Source organism: Ranitomeya imitator, chromosome 7, assembly GCF_032444005.1.
Source record: "Ranitomeya imitator isolate aRanImi1 chromosome 7, aRanImi1.pri, whole genome shotgun sequence".
Lineage (NCBI taxonomy): Eukaryota > Metazoa > Chordata > Amphibia > Anura > Dendrobatidae > Ranitomeya > Ranitomeya imitator.
In genome coordinates, this window is record NC_091288.1 from 90134012 (window position 1) to 90160657 (window position 26646).

General features: G+C 42.7%; 1 protein-coding gene across 3 annotated transcripts in view; it reads left to right on the plus strand.

Moving 5' to 3' along the window:
* The window catches only part of NBEAL1 (neurobeachin like 1), a 287965-nt gene that overhangs the window by 89466 nt on the left and 171853 nt on the right, over window positions 1-26646 (plus strand). For 2 of the 3 annotated variants that reach the window (XM_069733636.1, XM_069733638.1), the window contains exons 5-11: window positions 1599-1680; window positions 5336-5463; window positions 6730-6812; window positions 6888-6973; window positions 9090-9396; window positions 12565-12671; window positions 20218-20304. In XM_069733636.1, the coding sequence (XP_069589737.1) occupies window positions 1599-1680; window positions 5336-5463; window positions 6730-6812; window positions 6888-6973; window positions 9090-9396; window positions 12565-12671; window positions 20218-20304 (880 nt within the window). The remainder of the gene's footprint in view (window positions 1-1598; window positions 1681-5335; window positions 5464-6729; window positions 6813-6887; window positions 6974-9089; window positions 9397-12564; window positions 12672-20217; window positions 20305-26646) is intronic. The other variant, XM_069733637.1, reaches the window with a different exon arrangement.

A 26646-nucleotide genomic window follows, 5' to 3' on the forward strand; every position in this document is an offset into this window, starting at 1 on the left:
CTTCTTAAAGAAAAACAGGTCTGTGAGATCTCAAATTCTTGCTGGTTAGTAGGTGATCAAATAAAATGCAAATTAATAATGTAAAAATTATGCAATGTGATTTTCTATATTTTTTTTTAAAAATTCTGGCTTTCATAGTTGGTGTACCTACGGTAAAAATTACAGAACTTTCCATTTTTTAGTATAAGAAAAACCTTACTGGAAGGGCTTCCTAAACGATTAGGACCACTGTCTCGACAACTTAAGAATATTAACATATTCGGAACAGGAGGCCATTGATCATGATGAATGGACTTAAGATTCCTCAAGAATGTTGCCAGAAGCTGCTGTCTGGCAATGCATAAGTTTGCACCACTAAGTACTAAAGATACTTATCATGAAGGGGATGAACAATTCTGAGACTACAGTAGTCCTCATAAGTGGCATTTTTGTAGATTCTGGAAAAATCACTTGTATTATTCATGTTGATCTATTAAATTGTTCTTGTTTGGTTGATTTTTTGCAAGCAGCAGAAAGTCTGTAAATGTTGCCAATAGACCTTGTTCGCAATGGAGTTTTTAATAATATGGGTATCAACTGCGAATATATACGATATGTACTTCTTCCTCCAGACATACCACGGACCCATAGACCTGAAAAGTTAATTTTGTTTTTTCACTCCACATACTTGCCATATTGTGATTATCAGCCTATGTGGTATTATCTTAGCCGTGCTCTGTATTTTTTTTTTTTTTAAGTATAAAACTCTGCTTTCCAAAGGTTGCTGTTTCTTTGTTTCATGCTGTCAGTAGTTCAGCATTATATGGAAATACCCATCTACCCTTTCCAATTGGGAATATTTGAGAATCTGACGTTATTTGCATTGACCCTTTGTGTTGGCATTGTGTATGGGAATAGGTGTGATTAAAAAAATGTTGAAAGTATCTCTTAACGAGCATTTATACATATATGTAAGTAAAAACTTCTATCTCTCATATGTCTGGTAATGAAAGGTGGCAAACAAAACCTCATCCGATAGTGGTGGTCCATAAACCGTACATATTCAGGTACCGGTCACAGACTTGCTATAGCTATGTGCACACGTTGCAGATTTGACTGTGGAATTTTCTGTGCAGATTCTGAATTTCTTGGCCGAAAACGCAGGTCAGAATCTGCTCCTTTTTTTGGTCTGTGCACACGTTGCAGATTTTTGTGCGGATTTTTTCCTTTTTTTACCCCTGCAGATTTCTATAATGGAATGGGTGCAGAAACGCAGCAGATCCGCACAAAGAATTGACATGGTCCTTTTTTGAATCTGCTGCGTTTTCAGTGCAGATTTTTCCGCACCATTAGCGAACCTTTTTTTTTTTTTTCGCCATTGATTTACATTGTACTGTAAATCACTCGCGGAACTGCAGCGTTTGTGTGTGGAAAAAAAAAGCTGCAGATCTGCAGGAAATCTGCAACATGTGCACATAGCCTATATGCTACGTCACAGATGCTCTTGAGCTACTCAAAGTTGTGTTCCGCTGCTTTGACAGCCGCCTCTTTCATTGTTGCCTATCGGACCCTATGGTTTAGTTCACATTGAACAATATTATCTAATTGTGTGTCCTTAGGAACCTGTCCAACGTGGAGGAGATTGGCTGCTGCTCGTACATTAACCATGTGATTACAATGACCACTCTCTATGTCCAGCAGGTAATGTAGGTTGTGTGTACACCAGGTTTAGATTATTGTTTCAATGAAATGAAAGGACATAAGACGGCACTAGTGACTGCAGTGCTTATACCTTGGTAAAGCAGCCAGATCGGAGAACTGCAGTTGGCTTATCGACAGGTGTAAGAGCTCAAAAACAATCATGAATCACGGCAGACAGAATATTTAAGGAAAGCGGCACTCAAAGTTGATAAAAACGGTCTTTTATTTCATATTTCAGGGCGACATGGACAGGATGTGCAGGGAGTTCAGAGGGGTGCAGGGAGAAGTGTGGACAACGGCCATTTTGCGTTGTTCTAACGCTTCTACGGGTCCAGGTATGCACCCCTCTGAACTCCCTGCACCCCTCAGAATCCCTGCATACCCTGTCCATGTCCGGAAATATGGAATAAAGGACTCTATTTTCATCGACTTGGTGAGTGCCGATTTCCTTATTCTTCTATTCACGGTGTTAAATTATTGTTTATGGCTGATTACCAGTAAATGTTATCTTTGCGGTAAAAATCTAAATCCTGCGTAATAGACTATCAGCAGTAGACAGACCAGATAATGAGTAGTGTCTAGAAGGGGCACCTATCAAAAAGTATAATTTCCAAAACCTTATGATGTGATTTTTTTTTTTAATTTTTTTTTTGCTCATTTGCAGTCATGTGCTGGCGGCAGCACTGAGCAGTCTAGACTCCTCAAATAACACAATGTGAGGAATTACAAATCTGCAGTCACACAGAGTGACTGCAAACTTTCGGGAAAAACCTGGACAACTCTTTTAAAGGCAGTCTGTCAGCAGGTTTTTGCTACCTCGTCTGAGGGCTGCGTAATGTAGGCAAAGAGAAGGCGAATCGAACGATGCATCACTTAGTTTACGGAGTGCAGCAGTCCCGACACAATGAAAGCTTTTAGATTTAGAATAAAGCAGAGCTGAGAAAGCTGCCCCCGCCTCCACCAGGGTCTGTATGTACAATGGCTATAGACTTTCAGGTGCTTATCACAGGAGAAGGGGGCGTTGCTGGACTAGTGTAGTCCAGCAGTGTTAATATCATAGTGATATAAATCCTTCGCAGTTAATAAACCGCACACAAGTGACAAATTCCTGACTTCAGAGTTTCAACCTCTATCTCCTGCTGTCTTCAGATTACAAAGCAAAGAACTGCTGAAATATTCCCTTTAAGGGTATATGCCCACGATGAGGAAGAGCAGCGTTTTGGACACCGCTCAACTACGCTGCTTCCAAAACACTGCGCTTTACCTTACAAGCACAGTAGATGGGATTTATAGAAATCCCAAGGACACTATGCTTCTGTTTAGCGCTGGGTAAACTGATTACGAGTCGCAGCATGTTAATTATATGCAGCGGAGATGCTAGTTTCACCGATGGCAGGTCATTAGATGCGGTAAATCCGCATGGTTCACTGAACATTACACTGTGTGCAGAATTATTAGGCAAGTTGTATTTTGATCACATGATACTCTTTCTACATGTTGTCCTACTCCAAGCTGTTCAGGCTTGAGAGCCAACTGCCAATTAAGTAAATCAGGTGATGTGCATCTCTGTAATGAGGAGGGGTGTTGTCTATTGACATCAAAACCCTATATAAGGTGTGCTTAATTATTAGGCAACTTTCTTTCCTTTGGCAATATGGGTCAGAAGAGAGATTTGACGGGCTCTGAAAAGTCCAAAATTGTGAGATGTCTTGCAGAGGGATGCAGCAGTCTTGAAATTGCCAAACTTTTGAAGCGTGATCACCGAACAATCAAGCGTTTTATGGCAAATAGCCAACAGGGTCGCAAGAAGCGGGTTGGGCAAAAAAGGCGCAAAATAACTGCCCATGAATTGAGGAAAATCAAGCGTGAAGCTGCCAAGATGCCATCTGCCACCAGTTTTGTCATATTTCAGAGCTGCAGCGTTACTGGAGTAACAAAAAGCAGAAGGTGTGCGATACTCAGGGACATGGCCACGGTAAGGAAGGCTGAAAAACGACCACCTTTGAACAAGAAACAAAAGATAAAACGTCAAGACTGGGCCAAGAAATATCTTAAGACTGACTTTTCAAAGGTTTTATGGACTGATGATATGAGAGTGACTCTTGATGGGCCAGATGGATGGACCAGAGGCTGGATCAGTAAAAGGCAGAGAGCTCCACTCCGACTCAGACGCCAGCAAGGTGGAGGTGGGGTACTGGTATGGGCTGGGATCATCAAAGATGAACTTGTGGGACCTTTCCGAGTTGAGGATGGAGTGAAGCTCAACTCCCAGACCTACTGCCAGTTTCTGGAAGACAACTTCTTCAAGCAGTGGTACAGGAAGAAGTCGGTATCGTTCAAGAAAAACATGATTTTCATGCAGGACAATGCTCCATCACATGCCTCCAACTACTCCACAGCGTGGCTGACCAGTAAAAGTCTCAAAGAAGAAAAAATAATGACATGGCCCCCTTGTCACCTGATCTGAACCCCATACAGAACCTGTGGTCCCTCATAAAATGTGAGATCTACAGGGAGGGAAAACAGTCCACCTCTCAGAACACTGTCTAGGAGGCTGTGGTGGCTGCTGCACGCAATGTTCATCGTAAACAGATCAAGCAACTGACAGAATCTATGGATGGAGGCTGCTGAGTGTCATCATAGAAAAAGTGGCTATATTGGTCACTAATTTTTTCAGATTTTGTTTTTGCATGTCAGAAATGATTATTTCTAAATTTTGTGCAGTTATATTGGTTTACCTGGTGAAAATAATCATCAGTATACAATACATCAGTATTTATGAGCCGAAACCAGAAACCAGGAGAGGAACAATCAGAGGAAAAGTATAAGGCCGGCGTCACACTGGCGTTATAAACGGCCGAGTGCAATGCGATAAAAAAATCGCATTGCACTCGGACCAATGTTAAGCTATGGGGCAGCTCCCAGCAGCCGACTTTTTGTCGGCCATTTTCCTCGGTCCGAGACAATCGCAGCATGCTGCGATTGTCTCGGACCGAGGAAAACTCTCGGCTCACTCACACCCATATAAGCCTATGGGTGCGAGTGAGACAGCGCACACCACTCGGATATCATCCTAGTGATGTGCGTTATAAGCGGACCCCAGCAATGGAGGAGATGGAGAAATTCATTTCTCCGCCTCCTCCGCAGCTGTGCTCCGATCCTCCCTGTGCGAGAGAGAATTGGAGCACAGACGCACGACACTCGGCTCCTGCTCTGCTGCGAGCAGGAGCCGAGTGTCATTAGCATATCGCATCCGATGATCTCGCATCGGATGCAATACGCTAGTGTGACCCCGGCCTAATAGAAACATATGCACAACTTCTGGGTTTATCCCCCACTCCTGGTTTTGGCTACAAATACTGAGGTAAAATACTGAACATGTGAATGTGGCCTAATAGCTGTTGATTTGCAAAATTCAATCATTTAGTAAAATAGAGCTCAGGATTGTGGACAGGTCCCTTTGCTTACTAATTAATAAGTAACATGGCGTTATTGACAAGGTTTGGTAATTGTACTTTGCCACATTAGTATCTTCTGTATTGATGGTGCAAATAAGACCCAATTACTAACTTTTTGGCAACTACTCTGATTTTCTAGACATGGATTTACTCCTTAAGGTGTCAGTAAATAGTAATGAATGATGACTCTTTTGCAGCTTAAAAGTAAGACGAAGGAAAAAGAAGTCACGGACCAAGCCCCTATAGAAGAATTTGTAAGACATGCTCTGGTGTTTTGTGAAAGCCTCTATGACCCATATCGGAACTGGCGGAATATTGTGTCCGGGTACGTGTCCTGAAGAATGTACGAAGCATTCCCCTTCTGGCTACATGGGAGGATGCCGCATTTACAATGCTGTCATCGCCCGCTGTTTACACGTGTATAACATACGTATTTTACATGATTTTCGGCGCCTGCACAAGACCTCTCGTGTATAATTTTCTAACATAGTAGCGCTTCAAGTGAACAATAGTTCTCTTTATTTGGTTTGTCCATGCAGGATCAATGGTGTTAGTCGGGGTGTGAGGTTTTTAATGGTATCTCAGCAGTTTAAACTGGAGGCCTTAAAAGGGATTGCCTAGAAGAACAAAAAAAATTTTTTTTTATTTTTTTAAATCTGATACGTACACATGATACACAATATGATGTACACCAGGGGTGTCAAACTGCATTCCTCGAGGGCTGCAAACAGGTCATGTTTTCAGCATTTCCTTGTACTGCACAGGTGATAATTTAATCACCTACACACATAACGATTGCAGCACCTTGTGCAATGCTAAGGAAATCTTGAAAACACGCGTGGTTTGCGGCCCTCGAGGAATGCAGTTTGACACCCCTGGCTAACAGCAGCTTGTCAGGAGCATAGAGGTGACCAGCTAACTGGTGTATAGAAATCAGTGGCTGGGATATCAGTAGTCATCCTCTTTCTTGAAATGTAACTACTGGGCTCACTAGGAACTAATGGATAAGCTCCATAGAAACCAGCTGTAAACTGCCAATGACCTCATTGCATTAGAATGATGGCAGATAGAAAAGCATGTCAGTTGCAAACTTTATTATTTTCATGCTGTCTAAATAATTACATCAATTTTAATAAATTAAGAATACCCCTTTAACTTGTTCAGAAATAGACAGTGCAACAGAAAGTAATCCAAAAATACATTTGATGGAACCAAGAAAAAACATTTGTGCCCAAAGTTGAGCAACCTTATGTTACATGCTTCAATACAAAATATAATTGCAAATATTTAGACTTCCTTTTTACTGCAGTATGAAGAGAAACAATATTGTCTTTGATCAAAACATTAGTCACTTTTGTTACACTTTTATTTTTTAATCCCCTCAGCTACTTTCCAAAATTCTGTAACGAACTCTAAGAACCTATCTGATCCCACCGGCTGAGTATTGGGGTCGGAGGGTGGTAGATGTTTCATATGTTGTCCATGTTGATGGGATATCTGTAAAATCCGAAGTTATAATGACTCGTGGAGGGGTTAATCTTTCTCAGGCTGACTGCTGAAGCTGCTAATACTGATCCGCATTGTCTTTCAGCCGAAGCATCAGCCCTGTGGAAAAGAGCAGACAGAAATACAAAGCCGCTCCTCTAACAGTAGAATTCATTCCCTTCTTTTACCGTAAGTAGCAGTGTTACACAAGGAGTACGTGTCTTTTATCGGATGATGTTTATAGATGACCTCTTAATATTTCAGAATGTTTCCAAGAAAGTGAACATCTCAAGGAAAGTTTAAAGTGCTGCTTATTACATCTGTTTGGAGCGGTTTTATCTGGTGGGCAAGTAAGTTTACACTTTCTCCTGCATAGTGTTTTATGTTTATTGCTTTGAGATATTTAGGCATTTCCTTTAAAATGTTATACAGGACTGCCAAATGGACATTAGCTTACATGTGACTATTCATTTCTAATGTATGGCCTTCACTTTGCCGTCCGGGCCTTTCGTCTGTGAAATCAGTGCCCCATTTCTTTACCTCCAAAATAGCCACTGCAGAGACAGTGAGCGCATTGCAAAAGTCAAAACTAGAACTCCCATTTTTTTGCATTGATGTTCCTGCGCTGAAAACAGCAGGCATGGCATGCACAGAGGCATGGCTCAGACGTACCACAACGCGCACCATGCTTCTACATTGGCAATTTTGGACATTTAAAAAATGGAACATCGATCTGAGATGGGCAGATCAGCCGTAGAGTGGAGTCCATTAGAATTAATGACTTTATAATAAACACATATTAGCACAGTTAATATAGAGGGAGGAGGGTTGCTTTAACTGCTTTAGGACAGCCCATTGGAAACGCATGCATTATGCATCCTATCATTTAGAATGTATTCTGCAATTTTTGTGCACATGATGCGTTTTTTCCGCGAAAAAAATGCATTGCGGTAAATAAAGCAGCATGTTCATTAATTTTGTGTTTTTTAGCGTTTTCCCACTATTCTATGCATTTGGGAAAAAAAGCAAAAAAAAAAAAAAAAAACCCCCAAAAAAGCATGTGGATTTCTGGCAGAAATGTCCGTTTTTTGTCAGGAAAACTTCTGCCAGAAATCCTGACGTGTGCACATACCCTAAATGTTTAGGCGGTCCTGCTCCTACTCTGCAGTGAAGTGCTAAAGCATCAATATCTGTTTATTAGCATCTTGCCTTCTCGATCGCTGTATACACAATGTGGGGCTATGTACAGGGCTATGGGTCTCACAGCCCTGCCACACAGCCAGGTGGCTACATTTATCTTCTAACTAGAGCTAATATACAAGCCCCAATTACGAGGAAAGTGAAATGAATACATTTGTAATATAAGGTAAAGAGATTACTGTGATACTGATCACATTGATACCTTCAGTGAAGAAACTTGCTTTGTGGTTCTTTAATCATTTGATGTTTTCTGGTAATTAGATTTCGGTGCACAGGGGCCGGACTGTGCACGGGGTCTTCTCTTCCCTGTCTATGGTCCCTCTGGTCTCTGAATGACAGGTCACTGCGGAGATTTCATACAGAGGAGGCCGGTCATTCACAGACGGTGGGCTGGGAACCACAGACAGAGGGGAGAAGACCCCGTGCACAGTCCGGTCTCTGTGCACGAAACCTAATTAACAGAAAACCTGAAATGATGATTAAAGAAGAACAAAGTGGATTTCTCCACCAAAGGTATCAGTACACAAGGATGCCATCTACCTGGAACCTCACAATCCTTTCAAGCAGTTGATCTTCTGGGGGCTGCTAGCAGTGCTACCAATGTAGTAATTATAGGACTACACTGTCAGCTTTGGGTCTCCTTTCTATTCCTCGAACTCTACGCAGGTTCAGTACACAGCTACTGATAGGGGATTTATTATGGCCACAGTCCATTACCTACAGCGCTATAACATCATAACGGCATTGCTGCTACCTTAATGCTTGCCACAATCATTCTCTCTATCCTGTAATCCCTACTCCAAATACGTCCATTTGATCAGATGACGATTGTGGACTAGTGTCACACAACTAGAATCTTGGATTGCAAAATTATTTCTTTGTATCTTTCACTTATTGGAGCTATGAGTAACATATCTGCGCATTCCATACGGCGTGGTTTCCTGCCCGGGCACCTGTGCACCCGGTGTGCTGTACGCCAACAGACCAGTCTTTCCACATTCACCTAACTGTACTGTTGTTACTGGATGTAAAAATGCAGGATAATCCTTCTGTGGACTGTAATAGGAGGCAGACAAGTACACGGCTCGGTGCGCTCGTGTCGTACTGTTTTTGTAAGATCTGACAACAGCATTATTGCTTGTATTGTAAGTCTGCAGTTTTTTTTTTTATTTGTGTGTGATGCCATGTGTTGCTTTTAGTTTGATTTTGCTCAGGCCTCTAGTCATTTAACTATATATCCCTTTTTTTTTTTTTTTTTTTTTATAGAGAAACGCTCTTCTGCTCATTTCTCCTGCCACCATGGAAGTCCTAATGCGTGTATTGGCAGACTGTGACGCGTGGGACGACCGTGACCCGGATGAAGTGAGCCGTAAAGCAGAGCTGACCCTGAAGTGTCTGACAGAGGTGGTGCACACCCTATTAGTTAGCAGCTCCGACCAGCGGCAAGTGGAAATCGGCACTGTATTAGAGAATTACTTCAAGCTCCTCAACTCTGACCACTCTGCATTACTGGGATTGAGAAGGACGCGGCAGTGGGAGAGCAGGTTCATCACTCTGCAGATAAAAATGCTAAGTAAGTCCATTACTCAATGGTGAAAACAAGACATTGTACTTAAAGGGAACCTGTAAGCTCCTCAAATGCTATTAAAGGGAATCTGTCACCAGGTTTTTCCACCTAATCAGAGCAAATACTAATACTGGGCTACTTGCTGTAGTTTTGATTTAAATCATTCAGTAGGATATTATAATTAGAGGACTAGTATTCCTGTTGCCATGTAGTCCTTCATATTCATGAGCACTGTGTAGCCCCGCCCCCACCACTGATTGGCAGCTTTTTTTGTGCACTGTGCATAAGCTGGAAGCTGCCAATCACTGATGTGGGCGGGGCTACACAGTGCTCATGAATATGAAGGACTACATGGCAACAGGAATACTAGTCCTCTAATTATAATATCCTACTGAGTGATTTAAATCAAAGCTACAGCAAGTAGCCCAGTATTAGTATTTGCTCTGATTAGGATTAGCATTTAGAGAACTGCTAGATCTGAAGAAGAGAAATTAGTGGTTGTATTAAAATTACAGCTAGCAGTCCAGTAAGTGATACTGGTATCGGGGTCTCTGCCCTTATTATGGTGATGGGTAGCAAAATCCTTGAGACAGATTCCCTTTTAATTTGCAGATATCTGGCTAATCTGCATGTTAATAGCGTTATCCTAGATTAAAAAAAAATTGTAGACAATAAGCCATAATCGTAAAAAACATGACATTTTATTAAATATACAAAAAAAGTGTAGAAATAGTAAAAAATGGGAAAACCAGCAAATTAGCACCACACTCAAATTACATAGCAGGGGCAATCACAATCTATGTTCCTCCCATAAGGACACAAAGTCTTGGTCCATGGTTAATTGTACATGTATTTAATTATTACAAGGGACCTGGCACCACCCTCTGCAGGAGGTCATTTATGCCAGGGGTGTCAAACTGCATTCCTGGAGGGCCGCAAACCATGCGTGTTTTCAAGATTTCCTTAGATTTGCACAAGGTGCTGGAATCATTATGTGTGTAGGTGATTAAATTATCACCTGTGCAGTACAAGGAAATCCTGAAAACATGACCTGTTTGCAGCCCTTGAGGATTGCAGTTTGACACCTTTGATTTATGCCTTTCTTCCCCCTCTTCCCACCTCCTTTTCGTACTTATATAATGCCTAAATTACATGGATTGTACTCTGCGGCAGCCATCTTTTGGTTACCTCTTTATTGCTAGTACTATAGTGTAAACGCTGTGCTTTACATTACTACGAGTATTATGACTATAACTTGTTGATAATATCATAATTACGATCTTATTACTGACTGTTCCATTATGACTGCCGAGGGTCCCTTGTAATATTATTTTTACACTTGTTTTTTGTATATCTAATAACATTTCTTCTTTTATACTATTCTGGTTCATTATCAACAGTTTTTTTTTCTTTTGGATTACATTCTTTGTTGTACTGAACCGTGATCCTTCCATGTGGAATATTGGGCACATACATTGTATTATTGCATCTTTAGTGCCTCCTGTGTCTGCGTTGGTTAACATTGCAATGCTGTCTGCCTGTCTTACAGAAACTGCAGCTACCAGACCTTCATGAACTGTATCCTCCAAGGAGCTGCTAGCTTTCAGTCATATAGGTGTGCTGGAATGACTCCGCTCACCTGTAGGCACACCCTGGCATTTTGAGTGACAGTGCGCTCTGCACTGCGGGTTATCAATCACAAAGTGTTGGTGTGTGCTTATAGCCGCCTCCAACTGTGTACTGACCAGTGACTGTAGCCCCTCTGTACATGTCTCTCTGACTGGACACTGGTGGATATTGTGATGAATAGAGTTAATTTCCTGCCCATAGCCACACTGTCAGTAAGGCAGCCTGACATTAGAGTGCAATTAACCCACAGATTAACCTTATATCTGCTAGTTTATAGCTTTCGGGGACATGACCGGTTTCCTTTCGTACAATTTACTATTATACTTTCATTATCAAAGTGCAAATAATCCTCGGTCAGCTCCATTCATTGCTGCGGTTTGATTGTTTTGATGTAGGACTTAGTCCTTCCCCATTTCGGTGAGGTATAACAGCTGATTGAGCGACTAAGGCCGGGTGACACTTGTGAGTGCAATGCGAGAAACTCACGCGAGTCTCTTGCATCAATTCCTGGCACTGCCGCCGGCATTCAGGACCGGATGTATAGAAATACATGCAGCCGCACACTCCGGTCCTGAGTGCCGATGGCAGTGCCTGGTATTGATGCAAGAGACTCGCGTGAGTGTCTCCCATTGCACTCACAAGTGTGACCCCGGCCTAAGAAGGAGGCTGGCTTAGCTATCAAAGTGAACCAGCCAGACCCCTTCACACACATCAGTGACACAGGGAGAGTGGGTAAACTGAATGCTGTTCTAAAGCAAATGCTGAAGTAGAGCTCTCGTGGGGCATAAGTGATGTTTATCAATATATCAATAATTGGTATTTAATCCATTTTAAACACCTCTAAAGAGCTTTTTATCGGACTGGACATCTCCTTTAAAGCTTTTCTTTCCTTACACATCAAGTTTTAAAAGTTTGTAACACAAAATATTTTTCAAAATGTATGCCAATCCTGGGGGCCAAAAGTTTTCTTGTGAAGTTTGACTAAAAAACTATTTTCCCAACACAATGGTCTTTATTTTACAGCCTGTATATACATCTAGTCCCTGAGCACCATCTGCACTGTGACTATCAGCGGGTAGGCTGGGTGTAACGTGCTCCCTGTACAATTCTTTAAGAAATCACATCACTTAATCCAGTGTGCCAAAGTTTATCAGAAAATCATGTATCCAATAGAAGAGGAAGAAAATAAAGAGTTAACGATCATACTGTACATCCATTACAGATCCACTATATTAATAATGAGTGTTAATACAATTCTCAATCAGTGGCTGATGTTTTGGTCCAGCCTGGACATTACTGATGACCGCAATATTGTGAATTGAAAAATCAAAGTATAAACTGGATTGTATGGCCATTAATATGGCAAGTGCCAGTCCGATGGCATACACCCTGCATGTAAGCAAACCCCTGTATATCGCAAAATCTGTAATAGAATAAGTGTAATAGAAAGATTTATCTTTCCCAAATACGACCTTTCTTCCCAATTATACCTGTGCTTTATTTTTCTAAATTTGTATTTACGGTATTTTTTTACATTTTCTGTAGATTGTATGACTGCAATGTTAAGCTGCAGAGACAGGCCAGTGCTACAAGCAATATTCTTGAACAGCAACTGCTTTGAGCACCTCATCCGGCTGCTTCAGAACTGCAGGGTAAGGCCGTGTTGGCTTTAGATGGATTGTGAATAGCAACTAGTGAGACGTGCAATGTGCCTTATTAATGGAAGTATTTCACCTCTATGTTTTGGTTCAGATGGGCTAAAAAGATAAATATTGTCTGGATTAGTTAGTAGTTCAACCAAATTATATGTATATAAATGAATGTATGTATATAAGGGGAAAAGAAATCCAAGCCTTACAGGGCCCTGTGTGAAAATGTGATTGCTCCCCTCCCTAATTAAAACATAAATTAACTGTGCTACCACATTTTTGGGAAGCCAAGTTCTAATTCCCTATCCACACTCAGGCCTGATTACTGTCACATCTGTTATCAATCAAGAGATCACTTAAATAGGACCTTCCTGTCAAAGTGAAATGGGCCAAAAGATTTTCAAAAGCAACACATCATGCCTTGATCCAAAGAAATTGTGGAATAAATGTGAAACAAAGTACGTGAGATCTATCAGTCTGGAAAAGGTTTGAAAGCCATTTCTAAAGCGTTGGGACTCCAGCAAACCACAGTGAGAGCCATTATCCTCTAATGGCTAAAATAAGGAACAGTGGTGAACCACCTTCTAAGGAGTGGCCAATCAACCAAAATTGCCCCAACAGCGCAGCGACAACTCATTCAAGCTGTCACAAAAGACCCCACAGCAACATTCAAAGAACTGTAGGCCTCCGTTAAGGTCAGTGTTCATGACTCCACATTAAGAAAGACTGAGCAAAAATGGCCTGCATGGCAGAGTTCCAAGACAAAAACCGCTGCTGAGCAATAAGAACATTAAGTTTTGTCTCAGTTTTGTCAGAAAACATCTCTATGATCCCCAAGACTTTGGGGAGAATACTTTGTGGACTGACAAGATAAAAGTTGAACTTTTTGGAAGATATGTCCAATTTCATATGGTGTAGATGCAGCACAGCATTTCAGAAAAGGAACATCATACCAACAGTAAAATATGGCGGTGGTATTGTGATGGTCTGGGGCTGTTTTGCTGCTTCAGGACCTGGAAGACTCGCTGTGCTAAATAGAACCTTAACCCCTTCCCGACCCATGACGCCACGTAGGCGTCATGAAAGTCGGTGCCATTCCGACCCATGACGCCTATGTGGCGTCATGGAAAGATCGCGTCCCTGCAGGCCGGGTGAAAGGGTTAACTCCCATTTCACCCGATCTGCAGGGACAGGGGGAGTGGTAGTTTAGCCCAGGGGGGGGTGGCTTCACCCCCTCGTGGCTACGATCGCTCTGATTGGCTGTTGAAAGTGAAACTGCCAATCAGAGCGATTTGTAATATTTCACCTATTATAACGGGTGAAATATTACAATCCAGCCATGGCCGATGCTGAAATATCATCGGCCATGGCTGGAAATACTAATGTGCCCCCACCCCACCGATCGCCCCCCCAGCCCCCCGATCTGGCCGTTACACTGCTCCGGCTCCCCTCCGTCCAGTGCTCCGCTCCCCCCCGTGCTCTTGTCCGCTCCCCCCGTGCTCCAATCACCCCCCCGTGCTCCGATCACCCCCCCTGCACTCCGATCCACCCCCCCCGGTGCTCCGTTCCACCCCCCGTGCTCCGTTCCAGCCCCCCCGTGCTCCGTTCCACGCCCCCCGTTCTCCGTTCCACCCCTCCCGCGCTCCGATTCACCCCCCCGTGCTCCGATCCCCCCCCCCCCCCCGTGGTCCCCCCCACCCCATCATACTTACCGATCCAGCCGGGGTCCCGTCCGTCTTCTCCCTGGGCGCCGCCATCTTCCAAAATGGCGGGCGCATGCGCAGTGCGTCTGCCGGCCGGCAGATTAGTTCCAAAGTGCATTTTGATCACTGAGATAGATTATATCTCAGTGATCAAAATAAAAAAAATAATAAATGACCCCCCCCCCCCTTTGTCACCCCCATAGGTAGGGACAATAAAAAAAATAAAGAAATTTTTTTTTTCCACTAATGTTAGAATAGGGTTAGGGGTAGGGTTACGGTTAGGGGTAGGGGTAGGGTTAGGGGTAGGGTTAGGGGTAGGGGTAGGGTTAGGGCTAGGGTTAGGGTTTCGGTATGTGCACACGTATTCTGTTCCTCTGCGGATTTTTCCGCTGCGGATTTGATAAATCCGCAGTGCTAAACCGCTGCGGATTTATGGCGGATTTACCGCGTTTTTTTCTGCGCATTTCACTGCGGTTTTACAACTGCGATTTTCTATTGGAGCAGTTGTAAAACCGCTGCGGAATCCGCACAAAGAAGTGACATGCTGCGGAATGTAAACCGCTGCGTTTCCGTGCAGTTTTTCCGCAGCATGTGTACAGCGATTTTTGTTTCCCGTAGGTTTACATTGAACTGTAAACTCATGGGAAACTGCTGCGGATCCACAGCGTTTTCCGCAGCGTGTGCACATACCTTTAGAATTAGGCTATGTGCACACTGTGCGGATTTGGCTGCGGATTGGCCGCTGCGGATTCGCAGCAGTGTTCCATCAGGTTTACAGTACCATGTAAACATATGAAAAACCAAATCCGCTGTGCCCATGGTGCGGAAAATACCGCGCGGAAACGCTGCGTTGTATTTTCCGCAGCATGTCAATTCTTTGTGCGGATTCCGCAGCGTTTTACACCTGTTCCTCAATAGGAATCCGCAGGTGAAATCCGCACAAAAAACACTGGAAATCCGCGGAAAATCCGCAGGTAAAACGCAGTACCTTTTACCCGTGGATTTTTCAAAAATGGTGCGGAAATATCTCACACGAATCCGCAACGTGGGCACATAGCATTAGGGTTAGGGTTGGAATTAGGGTTGTGGTTAGGGGTGTGTTGTGGTTAGGGTTAGGGGTGTGTTGGGGTTAGGGTTGTGGTTAGGGGTGTGTTGCGTTTAGGGTTGTGATTAGGGTTATGGCTACAGTTGGGATTAGGGTTAGGGGTGTGTTGGGGTTAGTGTTGGAGTTAGAATTGAGGGGTTACCACTGTTTAGGCACATCAGGGGTCTCCAAACGCAACATGGCGCCACCATTGATTCCAGCCAATCTCGTATTCAAAAAGTCAAATGGTGCTCCCTCACTTCCGAGCCCTGACGTGTGTCCAAACAGTGGTTTACCCCCACATATGGGGTACCAGCATACTCAGGACAAACTGCGCAACAATTACTGGGGTCCAATTTCTCCTGTTACCCTTGTGAATCTAAAAAAATGCTTGCTAAAACATAATTTTTGAGGAAAGAAAAATTATTTTTTATTTTCACGGCTCTGCGTTGTAAACGTCTGTGAAGCACTTGGGGGTTCAAAGTGCTCACCACATATCTAGATAAGTTCCTTGGGGGGGTCTAGTTTCTAAAATGGGGTCACTTGTGGGGGTTTCTACTGTTCAGGCACACCAGGGGCTCTGCAAACGCAACGTGATACCCGCAGACCATTCCATCAAAGTCTGCATTTCAAAAGTCACTACTTCCCTTCTGAGCCCCGACGTGTGCCCAAACAGTGGTTTACCCCCACTCATGGGGTATCAGCGTACTCAGGAGAAACTGGACAACAACTTTTGGGGTCCAATTTCTCCTGTAACCCTTAGGAAAATAAAAAATTCTGGGCTAAATAATTATTTTTGAGGAAAGAAAACGTATTTATTATTTTCACGGCTCTGCATTATAAACTTCTATGAAGCACTTGGGGGTTCAAAGTGCTCACCACACATCTAGATAAGTTCCTTTCGGGGTCTAGTTTCCAAAATGGGGTCACTTGTGGGGGGTTTCTACTGTTAAGCCACATCAGGGGCTCTGCAAACGCAACGTGACGCCCGCAGAGCATTCCATCAAAGTCTGCATTTCAAAACGTCACTACTTCAATTCCAAGCCCCGGCATGTGCCCAAACAGTAGTTTACCCCCACATATGGGGTATCAGCGTACTCAGGAGAAACTGGACAACAACTTTTGGGGTCAAATTTCTCCTGTTACCCTTGGGAAAATAAAAAATTGCAGGCTAAAAGATCATTTTTGAGAAAATAATTTTTTTTTTTTTATTTTCATGGCTCTGCGTTATAAACTTCTGTGAAGCACTTGGGGGTTCAAAGTCCTCACCACACATCTAGATTAGTTCTTTTGGGGGTCTAGTTTCCAAAATGGTGTCATTTCTGGGGGATCTCCAATGTTTAAGCACACAGGGGCTCTCCAAACGTGACATGGTGTCCGCTAATGATTGGAGCTAATTTTCCATTTAAAAAGCCAAATGGCGTGCCATCCCTTCCGAGCCCTGCCGTGCGCCCAAACAGTGGTTTACCCCCACATATGGGGTATCAGCGTACTCAGGACAAACTGGACAACAATATTTGGGGTCCAATTTCTCCCATTATCCTTGGCAAAATAGGAAATTCCAGGCTAAAAAATCATTTTTGAGAAAATAATTTTTTTTTTTTATTTTCATGGCTCTGCGTTATAAACTTCTGTGAAGCACCTGGGGGTTTAAAGTGCTCACTAGGCATCTAAATAAGTTCCTTGGGGGGTCTAGTTTCCAAAATGGGGTCACTTGTGGGGGAGCGCCAATGTTTAGGCACACAGGAGCTATCCAAACGCGACATGGTGTCCGCTAACGATGGAAATAATTTTTCATTCAAAAAGTCAAATGGCGCTCCTTCCCTTCCGAGCCTTACCATGTGCCCAAACAGTGGTTTACCCCCACATGTCAGGTATTGGTGTACTCAGGAGAAATTGCCCAACACATTTTAGGATCCATTTTATCCTGTTGCCCATGTGAAAATGAAAAAATTGAGGCTAAAAGAATTTTTTTGTGAAAAAAAAGTACTTTTTCATTTTTACGGATCAATTTGTGAAGCACCTGGGGGTTCAAAGTGCTCACTATGCATCTAGATAAGTTCCTTGGGGCGTCTAGTTTCCAAAATGGGGTCACTTGTGCGGGAGCTCCAATTTTTAGGCACACGGGGGCTCTCCAAACGTGACATGGTGTCCGCTAAAGAGTGGAGCCAATTTTTGATTCAAAAAGTCAAATGGCGCTCCTTCCCTCCCAAGCCCTGCCGTGCGCCCAAACAGTGGTTTACCCCCACATATGAGGTATCAGCGTACTCAGGACAAATTGGACAACAACTTTCGTGGTTCAGTTTCTCCTTTTACCATTGGGAAAATAAAAAAATTGTTGCTAAAAGATAATTTTTGTGACTAAAAAGTTAAATGTTCATTTTTTCCTTCCATGTTGCTTCTGCTGCTGTGAAGCACCTGAAGGGTTAATAAACTTCTTGAATGTGGTTTTGAGTACCTTGAGGGGTGCAGTTTTTAGAATGGTGTCACTTTTGGGTATTTTCAGCCATATAGACCCCTCAAACTGACTTCAAATGTGAGGTGGTCCGTAAAAAAAATGGTTTTGTAAATTTCGTTGTAAAAATGAGAAATCGCTGGTCAAATTTTAACCCTTATAACTTCCTAACAAAAAAAAATTTTGTTTCCAAAATTGTGCTGATGTAAAGTAAACATGTGGGAAATGTTATTTATTAACTATTTTGTGTCACATATCTCTCTGGTTTAACAGAATAAAAATTCAAAATGTGAAAATTGCGAAATTTTCAAAATTTTCGCCAAATTTCCGTTTTTATCACAAATAAACGCAGAATTTATTGACCTAAATTTACCACTAACATGAAGCCCAATATGTCACGAAAAAACAATCTCAGAACCGCTAGGATCCGTTGAAGCGTTCCTGAGTTATTACCTCATAAAGGGACACTGGTCAGAATTGCAAAAAACGGCAAGGTCTTTAAGGTCAAAATAGGCTGGGTCATGAAGGGGTTAAATTCTGTTGTCTACCTAAAAATCCTGAAGGAGAATGTCCAGCAATCTGTTCATGACATAGTAACATAGTAACATAGTTAGTAAGGCCGAAAAAAGACATTTGTCCATCCAGTTCAGCCTATATTCCATCATAATAAATCCCCAGATCTACGTCCTTCTACAGAACCTAATAATTGTATGATACAATATTGTTCTGCTCCAGGAAGACATCCAGGCCTCTCTTGAACCCCTCGACTGAGTTCGCCATCACCACCTCCTCAAGCTGAAGCGCAGTTGGGTTATGCAGCAGGACAATGATCCAAAACACACCAGCAAGTCCACCTCTGAATAACTTAAGAAATACAAATTTAAGACTTGGTAGTGGCCTAGTCAATTTTCTGACCTTTAATCTCTGGTGCTGCTGTGGCATGATCTTAAAAAGACAGTTCATGCTTTGGAAACCTTCAAATGTGGCTGAATTACAACAATTCTGCAAAGATGAGTGGGCCAAAATTTCTCCAGAGCATTATAAAAGACTCCTTGTCAGTTATCACAAACGCTTGCTGATAAGGGTGGCGAAACCAGTTATTAGGTTTAGGGGGCAATCACTTTTTAACGCAGCGCCCTGTAGGGTTGGATTTTTTTCCCCTTTAATAAAGACATTCATTTAAAACTGCATTTTGTGATTACTTGTTTTATCTTTGCCTAATATTTAAATTTATTTGGGATCTGAAACATTTAAGCGTGACAAACATGCAAAAGAATAGGAAATCAGGAAGGGGCAAACTTCACACAACTGTATTTACATACATACACCTATTCATTGCATTTTAAGTAATCTTGCATGGCGCTGTAATTACCACCATGTAGACATACAGCAATGACAGATTGTTTGTCTCTTAGCGCCATAAGTAATTAGGTGTAATAACTCTTTTATGTTGTTGGAATCTATACAATGAAATTTTAAACTCTTCAGTGAATCTAATTTGAGGGAAAAAAAATAATTTTAAAGAGAACCTGTCAGCAGGGTTATGCTGAGTAACCTACGGACAGTGTCAGGTCAGCACCGTTATACTGATTAAAATACCCGGAGAACGAGCATATCATTAACTCAAAAATGAAAACAAAGATTAAACAACAACCACAAGACGGATTTCATCACCCAGGTATCATTGTAATTAGTATAATGGCGCCGACCTGACACTGTAGGTTACTGAGCACAAACCTGCTGACAGGTTCCCTTTAAGTGGTGGATAACTATATTTTGCAGTAATAGACATGTTATGAATTTTCAGGGGCTGTCCCACTTTTATAATTACAGATGAGGAATAAGAGTCTAATCCCTGAATCCACCAGAGCGGATAGCCCACTAGTCTCGTGTACAGGAGGTCCTGTGTGCGTAGTTTGAGTACGGTGGTGGTCGGTCTTGTGTGGTCCTACTCCACTCATGGTCTTTGTGACTGTCAGAGATGGCCAAGCCCTGTACTCTGCTCTCTGCCACCAGCCCATAGACGGTGACTGGAGCGTGCACATCACGTAGCCTGAGTATAGTAAAGTGTGAAAATACCAATACATATTTAGTTACTTTATCACATCTGTGTAGCTTGTCATGGACATGTATACTGTGTATACTCCTGTGAAAGGTCCGTGTCCTGAAAGCATTATCATAATGGTCCTGTGCATTGCCCCGATGGTAACGTGCATGTCCTCATAGACACAGACAGACCCTCGCTCTCTTTGGCTGCTGCTAACCTATAATCCACCTTTCTGCAATGTTCTTGTCTCCATCCTGCAGCTCTTGTTAAGCGCTAACACTAGAGGGGCAGACAAGAGTGAAAAAGACCTTGCCAACAAATTACTGACAGAAATGAATGAAAATCAGGTACACGTAGCTGGCAACACTGTAAGATGGTCTAAAAGTGCCCAGAATAACATGGCCACAACTTTACTTCCACCCAGCCTATTGGTTTTATACAAATCACATCTTTCTGTTAATATTGATGATATGTGATGAGGGGTTGTTCCATCTGGACCCCTCAGCAGATCGCTGTTTTTTTCAGATCTCTTACCATGGGTAGTCTGCTGCAGTGGCATGTGTTTCTTCTGCAGGGGAAATGAAGTATTACATGTTGCCTATTCTTTTGATTTAGCGACCATGTAATGGGTAATTGCATCAAGTCCATGAGAATTGCCACTGCAAACCCTGGTCTATAGAGAGGATGCCAAGTAGGAAACGCCCTCCATGTCATGCATATGAACTAATGAGGCTTATGTAGAGAAATTGCTTTCCTTATGGGATACCACCTTTAAAGCACCGCTCCAAATTTTTTTTTTTTTTTTAATGCAGTGCTAGAGTGATGCTACTAATCTAAGTTCCGTGCTCCTAGTCTTATACTTACCAGCCACCATCTTCTTCTGTTACTGGCACTGCTCTGATCGGTCTCCTACAGTTTGTGACCTGCTGGATCGCTAAAGTATTTTTCTACTTACCGACTGCCATCTTCAGCGCCTCCCTGCACCACTCCACCATCTTTTGACTGCAACCTCGACTGACCGGAAGCTCTGGAAGTCTGAGAGCCTTGTTCTGGCCTCAATAGGGCTCTCATAGGTTTACATTGAGACGCAACTTCCGGCCCGCTCCAGCAGACACTGGAGAGATCCAGGAGGTCACAAACTGCTGGAGACTGACCAGAGCGGTGCCAGTAACAGATGAAAACTGCCGCTAGTAAGCAGGTATGGACTGGGGCTGAGTTATAGCCCTGGCATTTGAAATCACACAGGCCCATGCCATCCCTGTCCCGAAGCACCAGATGGGGATATATTTTTAATAGTATCCTGAATGGAAGAAAGCAAAATTTACTACAATACCAATATTTCTAATGATACCCATGGCCTGCTGGGGTAAGTGACTTTTTGCTCCATCACAACTCTTAACAGTATGGGTGTCTTGAGAACCCCGATTCTGCTAACAACATAGCAGACAAGGCAGCCCATGGACAGACAGGCCCTTTTGGCATTTGCCAGATGGCCACTCAGGCCCTGCTAATAAGTGTAATACTAGGGTCAGAGAACCTAAATTAGTAGCACCCCTCCAGCACTGAAATAAAGAAAACACGCTGGAGTGGTGCTTTACAGAGGACCTGTTAACAGGTTAAGTGGCCAGTTTTTACACTTACCGTATTTTATTCCTGCTGCTCCCTGAGTATTTTTTTTTAATTTTTTTTTTAATCCAGAAGTATGGACCATTTTATATAGTGCTACTTTTTATGGTTTTTACCAAGAGGTGTTGCAGCCTAAATATGTCCCTAGAGAATCCAGTTACTGTATCCACGTCTCCTTCGTAATTGGGTAAACACCATAAAAATTTGCTGTAAATAAAAAAAAAGCGCGTTCTGTGGCGCCATATGGAAGATTTTAAGAAGAGAACAAAAATCAATAATCGGGAACAGCAAGGATACACTTAAGAGCAAAAAGTGGCCACTTTTGACCTGGGACGGTCCCTCTTGAAATGCTATTGATGATCAGAAACGGCGAATGACATTTCATTACATGATGGTGAATGTGCTTTCTTTGCATGCATAGTGTAATGTTTGTCCTATGTTTTTTTTTTTTACATTAATCTCAAATTTAAAATGAGATGCCAAAATAGAAATTGGCAGCAATGTAATTAATTTAAGGTGTCAATCTCTCTTTAATGGGTCATTGAAAGTCATTCCATCCCCCAAACTGAAATAGGCCTCCCATTCGTTGTCTATGGGACTGCCGTAGATGGGCAAGTACAGAGAACAACAAATGATGACCTATGTGTCATGTTCACGGTTTAGAAGCCAATAGTTTATGGTATGGAGCCCTTTTAAGCTGAGTAGTAGTAATGTGGTGGCCTGGTTATTCTGCACTACACCATAGCAATGACGGTAATATACTTTCGTAGGAAACCTAGTATCTTCAATCTTAGCTGTTTCGGTGGACTGGTGTTCTGGGCTTCTATCTGTTGTATGTCAGTGCGTGCTTCTGTGTGTGTGTGTTCACTGATTCTTGTAGTATTTATAATGTCTGCTTTCCAGTATTCCAATAAGTTAATATCGAAAATTAACATTCACAAACTTTTCCTTTGTCACTAGGGTAATGTTATGTGTTTGTATTATCAATCAGTTCTAACTCTATTTTGCCATTTTTTTAATTGTCTATCTGTTTTGCACCCATTTCCTCTCTGCCTCCAAGATTCAGGCTGTTGATTAGCCCACCTACATGCAAGCTTAGTAATTCCGGTGCCAATAATCTGTCCTACAATGTCCTTGTATTGCAAATGAGCAACTGTCCTTAGCATGCTGTCCTCGCATTAAATATCTTTTTACAAAATGATACATTCATCTTCGGTTTATCTTGGTTGTAGCTTTTTTGGCCTTGGTTTAGCGAAGCAACGTCATAGTGTGCTCTACATGTGCTGGGAATTGAAGAACATATTACAAAGGGTTGTATGGATTAAAAAAATAAAAACAAAATATTCAAGTTCTTAAAAATTTTCCTTTTTAATCAAATGGAAACCGTATTGTTTATTGAATGTGTAGACATGGATTTTATACCCTCATCCTGCAAACATTTCTTGTTATGGGAGATTATAAAAGACGCAGCTACTGTTTGACCGTGCTGTGGTGTACAGTCATGGCAAAAGGTGTTGGCAACCTTGATATTGTTCCCGAAAATAAAGCGGGTCTCCCTTTAAAAGTTACAATTACATGTTTTGCTATTCATGTTTATTTTGTGTGTTTTGGAACATCACAAGAAAACAGAAGAAGGGACAAATTGGACATCATTTCACATAAAACCTCAAAAATGGTCCGAACAAAATTTTTGGCACCCTCAACTTATTTGGTTCCGCAACCTTTGCAATAAATAACTGCCTTCAATTGCTTCCTATAACTATCAAGAAGCTTCTTACACCTCTCAACTGGAATTTTGGACCACTCTTCTTTTGCAAACTGCTCCAGGTCTCTCATATTTAAAGGTGCCTTCTCCCAACAGCAATGTTAAGATCTCTCCACAGGCGTTCAATGGGATTTAGGTCCGGACCCGTTGCTGCCGCTTCAGAACTCTTCAGCGCTTTGTTTCCATCCATTTCTGGATGCTTCTTGAGTTATGTCTGGGGTCTTTGTCATTCTGGAAGACCCATGACCTAGGACGCAAACACAGCTTTATGACACTGGGCACATTGCAGCTCAAAATAATTTGGTAATCTTCAGATTTATTGATGCCTTGCACACAGTCAAGGCACTCCGTGCCAAAGGTAGCAAAACAACCCCAAATGTCTTTGAATCTACACCATATTTGATTGTATGTATGGTGTTCTTTACTTTATAGACCTCATCCTGTTTTGGAAAACAGCAGAATGATGTAAAATATAAAGTTGAGATGAACTCGCCACTCTGCATATATACCAGACTCAGCTTTTCGGGTGGGACCCTGCTTGCTCTGCTGGCCAGCAATAACGAGAGAGAAAAAAAATGGTGTAGGAAAAAAGCAGCTGTCTGCTCACAACAAAGTATTGCCACTGACTGGCTTTCTAAACTTAGCTGTGTGAACCACTCCCAAATCCACATTGCCCAACAATTTGTCTAAAAATTGTATAGTTTCATCGGAATACTTATTTTCTCTGACATTAACTCTTTGGTAATCAGTTGATGTGGTATGGTTTCTATGTCATTGACCTCCTCATTAAATGGAGAGTAGACATGGCAGCCATACCAAATGTTGTTAGATATCAAAGTATGAATTTGAAATTCACTGCTTCGTATTCCAATAAAACTATACAATTTGTAGACCTTGCATTGTCAGGTAATGGGGATTTGGGAGTGGTTCACACAGCTATGCTTAGAAAACCAGTCAGTAACATAGTAACATAGTTAGTAAGGCCGAAAAAAGACATTTGTCCATCCAGTTCAGCCTATATTCCATCATAATAAATCCCCAGATCTACGTCCTTCTACAGAACCTAATTGTATGATACAATATTGGTCTGCTCCAGGAAGACATCCAGGCCTCTCTTGAACCCCTCGACTGAGTTCGCCATCACCACCTCCTCAGGCAAGCAATTCCAGATTCTCACTGCCCTAACAGTAAAGAATCCTCTTCTATGTTGGTGGAAAAACCTTCTCTCCTCCAGACGCAAAGAATGCCCCCTTGTGCCCGTCACCTTCCTTGGTATAAACAGATCCTCAGCGAGATATTTGTATTGTCCCCTTATATACTTATACATGGTTATTAGATCGCCCCTCAGTCGTCTTTTTTCTAGACTAAATAATCCTAATTTCGCTAATCTATCTGGGTATTGTAGTTCTCCCATCCCCTTTATTAATTTTGTTGCCCTCCTTTGTACTCTCTCTAGTTCCATTATATCCTTCCTGAGCACCGGTGCCCAAAACTGGACACAGTACTCCATGTGCGGTCTAACTAGGGATTTGTACAGAGGCAGTATAATGCTCTCATCATGTGTATCCAGACCTCTTTTAATACACCCCATGATCCTGTTTGCCTTGGCAGCTGCTGCCTGGCACTGGCTGCTCCAGGTAAGTTTATCGTTAACTAGGATCCCCAAGTCCTTCTCCCTGTCAGATTTACCCAGTGGTTTCCCATTCAGTGTGTAATGGTGACATTGATTCCTTCTTCCCATGTGTATAACCTTACATTTATCATTGTTAAACCTCATCTGCCACCTTTCAGCCCAAGTTTCCAACTTATCCAGATCCATCTGTAGCAGAATACTATCTTCTCTTGTATTAACTGCTTTACATAGTTTTGTATCATCTGCAAATATCGATATTTTACTGTGTAAACCTTCTACCAGATCATTAATGAATATGTTGAAGAGAACAGGTCCCAATACTGACCCCTGCGGTACCCCACTGGTCACAGCGACCCAGTTAGAGACTATACCATTTATAACCACCCTCTGCTTTCTATCACTAAGCCAGTTACTAACCCATTTACACACATTTTCCCCCAGGCCAAGCATTCTCATTTTGTGTACCAACCTCTTGTGCGGCACGGTATCAAACGCTTTGGAAAAATCGAGATATACCACGTCCAATGACTCACCGTGGTCCAGCCTATAGCTTACCTCTTCATAAAAACTGATTAGATTGGTTTGACAGGAGCGATTTCTCATAAACCCATGCTGATATGGAGTTAAACAGTTATTCTCATTGAGATAATCCAAAATAACATATATGATTGATGGTTGTTGAAGGGTGCTGTAATGACAATTCATATGGATTTGCCTTTGACCTGTGGTTCCTTTGTAGTTTTATCCATCTCAGAATCCCACAATAGTGTTATATGTTATGAATCTTTATACCATAGTGTCTAATAAACTAATTGTTTTACATTTCAGTTTGATCCTTTATGTGCAATTCTTTCTTTATATGTGGTAACTATATTTTTCCCGTCTCTCATGATAGCACACCTGAGAGAGAGGGATCCGCCCAGCCGGGACAGGAAACCTACTGAAATAAAAGGGCGGTACCTCTCCCTCGCTTCAGTTCGGTTTCCTGTCCTGATGGGAACCCTTGTGCTGAAATCACGGCGGTATTTTTCTTTTTCTTTATGATTGAAGATCCACTTACCCACTCCTGTCCCGGCACTGGAAGCGCAGGCAGGACGCCTGTATGCCGTCCTTTAGGTTGATGGTAGCGCCGTCCGCAGATCCTCCGGGCTCTTGTGCACGTGCAGGCGTCGGTCCAGCGCAGTCCGGACTCTGGGGGCCATTCTGCGTCTGCCACGCCGCTCTCTCCCCCTCTGCTGGGCGACTTCCGGGGGCGCGGCTGGCGTTCAGCGCAAGGCACGCTGGGAATCGGCGTGCCTGTGTGACGTCAGAGCGGCGCGCCAGATCCAAGATGGCGGCGCCCATGGAATGAACGCCGGTAACATTACACGCTTCCCGGCGGTGTACAGGAGGGGGAGAGGAGCGAATTGGATACCGGAAGAGGCGGGGAGCACTGTGGAAGACCCTTTATTAAAGGGGTGGCTGCACAGAACGTCGCTCACCTTCATACAGATTCCAGAGATGGAGGATCGTATGGATCAGCAGCAGGAGTCATTACAGCAGCAGCAGCAAGAGCCCTTATCAGGTGATGCACCGGCTCACCAACGTGCTAAGAAGAATAGCCGCTCGAGTGGAAGGAACGTTCCCCGTGCTCCTAGTCCGCCTCGGAATCCGGTACCCTTTATG